Source organism: Epinephelus moara, chromosome 24 (assembly GCF_006386435.1).
Source record: "Epinephelus moara isolate mb chromosome 24, YSFRI_EMoa_1.0, whole genome shotgun sequence".
Lineage (NCBI taxonomy): Eukaryota > Metazoa > Chordata > Actinopteri > Perciformes > Serranidae > Epinephelus > Epinephelus moara.
Genome location: NC_065529.1, coordinates 21,874,330 through 21,885,112, shown reverse-complemented (window position 1 = coordinate 21,885,112; position 10,783 = coordinate 21,874,330). Strand labels below are relative to the sequence as shown.

General features: G+C 39.4%; 1 protein-coding gene across 1 annotated transcript; it reads right to left on the bottom strand.

Moving 5' to 3' along the window:
• Window positions 1-620: 620 nt before the first annotated feature.
• Window positions 621-7,310, bottom strand: kbtbd8 (kelch repeat and BTB (POZ) domain containing 8). Its single transcript, XM_050038528.1, has 5 exons — window positions 7,264-7,310; window positions 5,447-5,654; window positions 4,953-5,259; window positions 3,944-4,763; window positions 621-3,747 (listed from the first exon to the last, which is right to left on the bottom strand). Exons 1-5 carry the CDS (start codon window positions 7,277-7,279, stop codon window positions 3,284-3,286), a joined length of 1,815 nt encoding a protein of 604 aa, XP_049894485.1. The 5' UTR covers window positions 7,280-7,310; the 3' UTR covers window positions 621-3,283.
• Window positions 7,311-10,783: the final 3,473 nt, after the last annotated feature.

The following is a 10,783-nucleotide window of genomic DNA, read 5'->3' as shown; positions in this document are numbered from 1 at the left end:
GTTAAGTGTACCGCACCACAGACTTGAAGCAAACCAAACTCAGTAAGAGATCTGACTTCTCTTGGAAAAATTAATCCACTGGGCCAACCACCGGCGACTTTTAAGGTGGAACATTAATTTGTAATGTTACTCAATGCTGATGACATGATCAGTCAACACACCTTAAATATTCCATATGACAACTTTGACCATTACTTTATTTTTTATAAGACATACACTTTTAGTAATGAATAGATCTTCAAGTGTTTATATTATATTAATTTTGGCTCACTCCCGTGGACTACGGCAACACTAAACCCTGAGCTTGCCTGATAAGGACTAAATGCACAAACCCTCTATTTTTCAATAGAGACTCACTGCAGCCTGTTCTATTTTGTTCTGAAAATGTCAGCGTGCAGCCTCTTTCTGTGGACGATAAATGAGGTGCAGACTTCCCTCTGTGTCACCGGTTTAGAGGGCTGAAAAGGACCAAGTGTGAAAACACCCTCTGTCACACCATCCCACACAGCTGTTGTCAGTTCACAGCTGGTTTGTTGTCACCCAATACATGTCTACCTGTGACTGTGTTAAAAAAAAAAAGCATACATGTTAACAGTGTAGAATAAATGAAGACATTTTACTTTTAATAGTTTTATTTTCAAATTATGTGCAATGTGAATTTCACAGTTGAGCTCAACCACCACTATAACCCGAAACCCAAAACAGACAACCCAGCGAAAGAAAAGCATGAACACGATGGAATAGCACCCATAGGTGATGCATGTAAATAACCAGAATGAGCTTAGTCATCGCAGCCCAAGGCCACCAACTCTTGAACACATAGAGAGCAGATTTTTTTTTTTAGCTTGTTGTATTACATGACTGGTGTATGAAATGTGACGTAACAATGTAGTTACTTGATCTGTAATGCTTAGTTTCGGTGAGATGTTACAAAGAAATACTACTGTACTACTGAGGGGAAGAAAAAAGAAAATCAAAATGTAGCACTCGTGCGGGTAATCATTTTTTTTCTCAACAGAGCAGGATTACTCTACCATAACTAAATAGGTAATTACATAAAGAAAAAAAAAAACAGCCACTGGAGACAACAAAAAGAAAATCACATCTATTTTTTTTCAAGTTATAAAAGAAACTGAAGATACGTTTAAAAAACTGTGCAAGTACAGCAAACCTATAGTACAGTATATTACACATAACAAAAACATTTAAATACAGTACTGTGTATCAGTAGAAATCCTGAGAGTTCTCCGTTCCTGGTTCTCAAATGGCCGTCTGTAGACATGTGGATGAAGCTCGAACCTCTCACACTCGATGAGGGCTGTTTTGAGGGCATTGTTCAAGCCAGGTCAATTACAAATCAGCTCCAAGTCAGTCAACAGTGGATCTTCTCTTAGAGAAGTTGCATCATATCCTCAAGTCCTTACTGAGCGTGACTCTTCTGGTATGAATTTCCATGTAAATCTCTTAGATGATTGCTATGTGGTTACTAAAACCTTTTTTTAATAGAGGGGTACTCTTTGTTAAGATAAAATACAAGAGAAATGTGTAGTGCAAAGATGACACAGGAACCTGCATGAGGAAATTGACGGCACTGAAAATGTCACACTTTCACAGGGAACGCCACTCAGTGGTGGTATTAATTCTTCTATACAAGATTGTCAAAAAAAAAGAAAAAAAGAAAAAACAAAAAAAACAAAAAGCAGCACCAACAATTTGTGTCCTCTGTGTGATGGCGTGTAAGACGGATTCATGGCTGTTTGATGAGTTAGCACACAACCCAAGCAACCCTCACGTGTTCATAAAAGTCTGCTTGTTCGGCGAGGGTGCTTCGTAAAGTTTGCAGTTAAGGACTGCTGAAGTGGAGAGTGATTCAGTGCAACGCTGAGTAAGACTTTTTCAGATATTCTTCATCATGAGGAAGAGTTTTTGATTCCGATGCCCCTTTATCAAGCCACAGGCACATTGGCATCCCAAATGATCTGCACTAAATTACGCATCACTTCAAGCCTGCACCCATGCGACAGCCACACAATCATTGAAACTACTGTGATTTTCACAAGCAGAGACAAGCACACAAAACAATTAATGCACTTTTACTAAGGTAATATAACGGAATATAGCCTAATCACAGTTCCATGACTTATTGCTACCACAAGATTCTTTTCAATGTCCAGATCAACTATAACAAGACCTCAAATGCTTTTTTTTGGCATTTAAGAGGAAGGCTCTTCCAACCTTTTTTCCAAATGATTAGAATCCGATGTCGAAAAACAACCTCAACAGAGCTCAATGCTTTACTGAGCTTTTCACACAGTTGCTTAATCAACACTATGGCCTGAAATGTCCCTTTACTCCTAATCAAACACATCTGAAGTTTCTGAGGTAAGCCTGTTAGTTGGTCTGAACGTTCCACTTAGTGTTGCCACAAATTTGACTCCGTCCTTATTTCTCCAATGTGGAGAGTGAGTATTCTAACATTTCACTTAAGTTGTCTTCCGCATGTGACACAAAATGGATGCCAACTCAAAAAAAGTGGGAGGTATGAGCCCCCCATGCAACTGGAATCTCAAACAAAACTTAAAAATAGCTCGGAAGCCACACATAGTGTATTGTTTGACACACTGATGCACGTGAAGGAAGAGGGGGGCCTTAAAAATATCATACAAGCTTCAAAAACACTAAAGTAATGTAAATCACAAGCACACTTCAAATTAAAACTCGTCTATAAAACAAGAGACTTGAGAACAGAATAGAAAAAAAAAACAACAACACACACACATAAACCTCAGAGCCAGCAACCTACTAATGAGCTATGGTACTCATCTTACCCGTATGAATATATAGTTTATATAGTTATTTATATATATAGATTCTAACTTTACGCTGACACGTAGCATCCATAACTCCAGAGGGCACTTTTATCTTGCCAATACCCCCATTCGCATGCTTATCATTTGTAAAAATCCTTACCTATATGTATCTAAAACAAAAATAGAACAACATGTCTCAACAACAAGCAAAAAATAGGATAATTGCACTTATGATTCATTGTACTGTTTTGTTAAACAAGCATCAGTGTGGGTAGTTGGTGCTGTCTGGAAAAAAAATACTGCAATCTTTAAAAGCACCCCCATTTTGATCATGTTAAACCAAAGTTTGAACAACTTAAGACTAAACCAAAGATGGTCCTTGTGGTGCAAACCCAAGGTAACACCAGGCACAAGGCAGGCAGGACCACACTACTCCCTCTGCCTCATTGATTGGGTTCACAAAACCAGCTACCTCAAAGCACTTTCTGTAGACATTGTGGGTAAAGTTTGGCCACCACACATTCAAAATGGCGACCCAAATCCCAGAGGCGGTCAGGTGTCTCATAGACTTTGGTCCATACGTCTGCCTCGTCGTCGTACTGGTAAAGGGAGTTCTTACGGCTGGTGCGAAACACGTGCTCCTCCACCATGACCTGTGTGGCTCGTACAAACAGGTGCAGCTTGCCTTGCAGCAGCATGGCCTTTATATACGGGCTTGTGGCTTGGTCGAAGGGCAGATCTCTCTTACGGCTCCACGTGTTCTTCTCGATGTCGTAGACCTCCACGGTGAAGGTGCGCTGGTGGTTCCTGCAGATGCCTGCAATATAGTAGATGCAGTTCTTATGCAAGGCAGCCAGACCCTGACTCCGAGGGACACTCATCGGGGCAAGATGACTCCAATAGTCCTTCCGAGGATCGAAGCAGAAGAAATATTCACCTGCGGAAAACAAAAGAAATGTCATTTAGAGCTGTGGTCAACTGCTTAAACATATTGTGCAATATATTTGTTATAGAAATGTCAAATACCTTATGTAATTTCAGAATACTCTGAATTAATGAGAAATATGACATTATCACAATTAGTTTTAGTCTACTGTATATTGTATAGTTTCACATTAGCAGCATTAACCCACCTTGAAGGACGTAGATGCGGTCCCTGTACTCCACTGCGCTGTGAAACTCCATGGCCACTGGCATAGGACTGACTGCTGTCCAACAGTTGTCCCTGGCATCATAGCACTCTACTGACTTTAATGCATTTCGCCCATCACCTTCATATACTCGGCCTCCCAGTGCATAAAGCTTCCCACAGCAGTGCACAAGCCTGCAGCCTATCCTCGCTCTTAGTAGAGGTGCACGTGGAAGCCACCGGTTACCTGCGTGTTCGTACTGCCAGAAGTCACTCTCTGCTCGATGGTCTATGGACACTTCACTGTTGCTTGGTCTGTAACCTCCAGCAATGTAGATGTCATTCTCGGAGGACACCAAGATACCGACCTCCCGGAGATCGTTGGGTGGTTTGCAGAGCTTGAACACCCTTCCTGTGGCCGTGTCCAGGCAAGGCACCGTCTGCTTCTTCCCTGAGTGTTTGTGAGCGGCGTCAAAGCAGATGACCATCTCAGAAGCAGTCATACCCAGGCGCTGTGGGCAACCATTGGTGCCAGTTAGCCGGGCTTTGGCCTCAGCAGGGTCCTTAGACAGGGATAGGGCACAAGCGAAGGGGGCAGGTATCCGACTGAGGAAGGCCTCATCCAGCAAGGGCAGACGGATGCATTGGGAAAAAACCTCAGCTAGGTGGGCCTCACGGCCAGACAGATCATGCTCCAGCCAGCGCACAATGCTCTCATACACATGCTCTTCTTTCTCTACGTTGAGGTCATCATTGTTCAAAATGCTCACCAACTGGTCCTTGGTCATCTGGAGGAACTCTTGCTCCCATGATACACATAAGAACTACCACAAAGACATAAAATGTTTCAGTTTTTAGCAGCCAAACACACTGGTCACAAAGAGAGCACCGAGACCAGAACAAAGCAAAGTCTTTGAAAGAAACTGAATGTTAAGTATTAAATCATATCATCACATAATTAAATCACAACACAAATAACTATTAAACAAATCCTGTGCTCATGTTAAACTGACCTTCTTGCGGATGTAGTCCTGTGAGCGTTCCCTCAGCTCCTGATGTCCATAGGCATCAGCAAACATGAAGACCCCGATACAGTTCTGGGGGTCAAGTCTGCTGATCATGAACTGAGCACACTGGTCCTGCAGGGCAGGAATCTGAAAAATGCTGGCTGCAGTGAACAGGGCCTGGACATTTGACTCCGAGAGTGTGACCCTGGATGTGTAGGCATAGTCTAGGACGAGGTGCATGGATTCAGATTCCACCCCAACAATTCTGACCTCGCGCTGGCTGCTCTCTGTAAGGCCACTAGTGAACATGGACCTGCGGGTGACGGTGGAGAAAACACAATTCTAATCAATTCTCACATGACGACTGTATTATGATTCAAATATATTAAAACTTGACAAGAAAGTTTGATCTTGGTAAAGCTGACTTGAGAGACAAGTAATGTTTTACAGGCACTTAACTTGGAACACACAATCATTTATACACATCCAACATATCCCACCTAAAATACGGGCTGATTGCTGCAAGGACATTTCTGTGACACGAGAAAGTCTTGCCGTGGTCCACTTCTACGACGATGTCTGTGAGCTGTGCTTCATCGTACAAGGCTTTGAGCTGCTGAAGGATGTTACAGGCATGAACAGCATCTACCCCGTTGTAGTTGTTGCTCGGCGGTGTCCCATTTTGTACTTGTAACAGCTTCCCTACCTCTGTGCAACACAGTACAAAGAGAGAGAAAAACACCACCATGACAGCAGCTTTAGAAAGGAGGGGGACGTCACACAAAACACTGAGAGACTTGATCAGATACCTATAAAAAAAGAGGTTATTTGAGAGAGGGTCCTGAAATTCTAACAGGTAAACAGTGATTCCTGTTAACATTTTCAGACCCTTGATTCAGTCACTTTTATATAGTTGTGCAGTCTAATGAAAAAAGAAAAATAAATATAGATTGATGCACTGCAACACCTGCACTGCTTTATAGATTTTAACAGAACACAAGATGAGACAAACAGCAGCATCTGAGATGACGCAAAGGTGACTATTTGAAATACTGAAAGCTACGCCATGCCAAAAATAAAAACCAAAATGTTATATATGTTTGTCCGACAGTTTTTTTTTGTAAATTAATACTGCAAGGGTTACCGAGATAGTGTGTTTTTTTTAACAGAGAAAGGTACAATAAATACTCTGGTCTCAAAATCATTGCTCATTTAGGTATTATGATTAAGAGTGTGCATGTGCCAGGAGCATATTTGGCCCAACTATATTAATAACTATGGAACTACAAAAATGTATCCTCTCCTTTACTGTTTTTTCTACATCTGATTGGCTCTAACTCTGGCCCAAAGTTGATTATATTTTCACTGACCGACTCAACTCACAGATAACATATGGGCCTATGGACTCCTAGATTCAGTTCCCCTTTACTAGTGTCTGCAAAGTTAACATGTTCCTTATCAAACACATAATGGCAAGTTACACAAGTGTCAGCCCATCATCGTGCCTCCTGTGGTGTTTCACTATCGTCTTATATCCTCAGCTGCTTAGAAACAAAAACTTTTTCAACAAATACCTCGTGTTTTACGACGCTAAGTACTTGACAGGACAAAGGCTCGCGATGAGTGAATAGAAAACTACACTCTCGCCAGGTGGTAGCTAGCTCGCTAACATATATCATTGCCCGGTGCCTGCAGTTAACTGTGTGGGTGGCTAACTGGACTTTAAGGCAGCTGGACGAACACAAATAATTTAATAGTTTACAATGGTTCGTCGGACTGTTTAGTAACCACGAAAAAGCAAAGCTCGCGGTTACGTTAGCTAGTTGACAAGCAAGCTTAACTTTTAGCAGGCAGCTAAGCACTAAGCTAATGTTAGCAAGCTTTCTTTGACACAACATTGCAAGATATAAAGGGCGATAAAAACTCAAACGCTCCCCACGTTTCAATCTTAGAGAAACATAATAGTATTTGTCGCAATATCCAGTACACTACTAGTGATAGCAGTTAATAAAACCACCACTTGCCTAGTTTTTATCTCGTGTCATAAACAAGTGTTTACACAATCAGCTGTAGCAAGCTAACCGGCCGAAAGTTAGCCCGACAGCTAACATTAGCGGCATAGCGAGGCTAACGATAACCAACACTTTTGAGGAGTCGTTTAGAGCCTGACCCCTTTTAACGACACTGCAACATGTCACGGCTCTTTCTACTACTCTGTAAGACTGCACTCCACGAACATATAAACACACGAATAATAACTTTAAAAGGCGTTATTCAGGTCTGATTACCACACAAAACAATGAAGATTTTTGCTAACCTCCACTGGCAGCCATTCTCTCCAGTCTATCTCGGGGCAGACCGAGAAACGTCAGTGAGAGCACAGCGGGGCCCCGGAAACAAGGATCAACCAATCACAAGAGGATCACGGATCTCTCAGCCAATCACGTTGCTTTCATCTGAAAAAGGAAAAAAAGTTGATAGCCCTATGAGCAAATTATACACAGCAACGGAATTACAGGCTACACTGAATATGATCAGGCAAAGAAAGTCAAAGCAGCCCATCTAAACAGGTGGATACAGAGTACAGCACAAAGCAGAGGAGCAGTCTGAGTGAAGCAGTGTCCAGCTGGTTGCTATCATAAACATGTAGGAGCTCTTACTATGCAAGAAGAATCCATTTTCTTTGCATTGTCCCTATGTTACAGGAGAAAATGTAAATAAAAATGGGATTAAAACATCAGAGTATGAGTTAAAAACAAAGTGAGCAACAAACTAAAATCACACAGTCTCTCTGTAAGAATTTTGTTAAATAGTGAGGTCATTGACCTCTGGGACAGAAATAACCCATTTGCACTTTAAAAAAGAAGTATGCATTCAAGCAACAGATTCTTGTAATAGAAGGCTTATTGACAATAATCTTTTTTGTGCAAAGAATAATATCTTATTAGTTAATTAGTTGTTTGAATGGAATAGAATAGAAAATGTTTATTGTCCACTTTTTTTGCATGCAAAAGGCAAATAAGAAAAGATAATTCCCTCACACTTTATTGTGCACACGTTTTGTTTCTTAGACCTTCATCAGGTTAAGTAAAAGAACAAAGAACATTTCAAAACATATATTTACAAAATTTATATCACCTCCTCAACTGAGGCCAATCAGAATCAAAATCAGAAATACTTTATTGAGCTCTGAGGGCAAATTATGATTAGTTACAGTTGCTGTGATGTAAAGAATAGAGAATTATAAGTAGTAAGAATAAGAGTATGAAATAAGAGTAGTAAATATAAAGCAATAAAATAAAATACAAATTAAATGTGCATGAAAATAAAAATAAAATGTGTATTATGCTACAGTGTTTAACACTAGTGCTGAAGATAAAACAATTAAAATATTAAAATAAAATATATATAATCACTGTGCTGAGGCTCTATGTGTGAAAATTGAACTACAATTTGTATATCAGTAGAATAAAACAACAATAGAAGTAGAGTTAACGTAAGAAATATGTAGCATCATGTGTATTGTATGTCAAATTTATATATACATTCAAGAGGTGAAAAATATTGCTCAGTTAAATAATTACACAGAATATTACGGCATTTGAATTATTGCCCCAATAGATAACTATGAATTATAAATGCAGTTGGTGAAAAAGTCCAAATGCCAGTCTACCATGAGCTGTCATCGTTATCAGTCCCACAGTCATGTGTATTTAGCCCATTAAAGCTTGTTGAGAATGTCTTTGTCTGCATGATGTTAACTTGTCATGAGATTCAATGTTTTTTCTATATCAATGTTTTTTCCGATATCTATGTATAATTTTTTTCTAAGAAATATTTTACTATGGTATTTCCACTATATTCTTTTTTTTTTTTTAAATTATCTTTTTATTATGTTTAAAGTCAACATATACAGTGTTATACTTTGTACACTTTTTTAACAATTGAAACAGTACAAATTGGACAAACAGAAAAAGAAAGTAAGAGAATTAAAAATAGAGGTAGAGTAAAAAAAAATAAATAAATAAAAGGGGGGCGTGTAGCATAGAAACAACGTGGGGGTTACATCACAAAAGACGTTCCATTATAACCTGAAGTCTGATCTACTGTATTAGGGCTAATGAAATCAATCCATCCTTTCCAGCATTTTTCGAATTGGTCCATCTTGAGTCTTGGAGCGAATGTTCGTTTTTTCATGACGTAAATTTCATGCATCACATTGAACCAGTCTACTAGTGTGGGTGCTCTTTGATTTAGCCATTTTTTTGTGATCACTTTTTTACTGGCAACCAGCATTATGTTGAACATATATAATTTTGAGAAACCTAAAAGTTGGTGTGGCTTTTTACCCAAATACATAACTTGAAAACAAAAATCAGTGTCACATCTTAATACATTTTTCATACTGTCTCTAATTTCAATCCAATATTGATGAATCACAGTGCATTCCCAAAACACATGAAAGTGATTTGCTCTGTCTGTCCCACAGCCTCTCCAGCATGTTGTCTGCCTCCCCCAGGGTGCTTGAGTGCAGGGGTTTAAAAATATCTGACCCTGTTTTTCCAATTAAACTCTCTCCATGACAAAGAGTTAGTTGATTTCCTTTGCATGTCATTTAAATTTTCCCACTCCTCTAGTGATAGTACAAAGTTTTCCCATCTTTCTTTTATCTAAGATGTATTGGTCCCACCTAATTCCTGAAGGCCTTTATATAATTTAGAAACAGTCCCTGCACCTAGGTCTGCTCTGTATGCAGCAATAAAGATTCTTAACACCCCTGCTCCAGATGTAGATTTTCCCAGATCATCTTTGTTAATTATTCTTTCTGTATGGTGTCTTAACTGCAAATATCTAAAGAGGTCCTGGTTGATTATTCCATATTGATCCTTCAAGTTTTTTAAAACTTTTAAGAGAGGTTTTTCAAAGAGGTCCAAATAAATGTTGATCCCTCGCTGCTGCCACAACTTAAAAGTTGCATCCAGTCTGTTCGGACTGAACCACTATATTCTTAGTTATGGCTCTTTGGTCTTTGTGCTGTGACCGTCTGCCTCCCATTTGGACGTGTGCATGTAGGGTGGCCAATAAATGAGGTGTTATTGTTAGATTGAGGTGAGATTTACCATTAGCCTGACTTTAATGATGACATGTTAGACATGTTTCTGCATAGAATGTTTTTAGATGATATTATTCAATGTGTATATTGATGCAGTTGTTGCCCATTGTTATCACAACTGATGGTGGGTGGTGCCTCAGGCTAGATACACACAGACTGTGAGACTGATTATGATGACAGCTCATGGTCTCTGATTGGCCTCACCTGAGCAGGCATTACCTATATATGTTTAGAATGTATGCATGTATAGGTCCTGTTTGTGCATGTGTGTGTCTTTCAGACCTGTGTGTAATTGACAAGCAAGAGTGAAAACATTGAATTTCCCCTCAGGGGATTAATAAAGTGAATAAACTTAACTTAAACTTAATAATATGCTTTATTCTTTTATCTAACCTGATGAACATCTAAGGACCCAAACACTGTGTACTTAATAAAGTTAATTGCAAGTGATAGGACGGGAGTACAGAATCATCTTTTTTTCACCTATGGACAATTTCCTCATACCCACCTGTCTACAAGTTTTTGAAAGTTTCCAAATTCTAATTCTTGCATGCAAAAGGCAGAAATGTCTTTGGATCACATGGTTTGGGTTGTTTTTTTAAAAAAGATGCATTAAATCACACCCAGATAGGACACAAGAAAAGACATTTACAGAAAAGACAATACACAATAGAAGCCTCAGTAAAAGGAGCAATGAGGACTAATTAGATTACCACATCTTTAA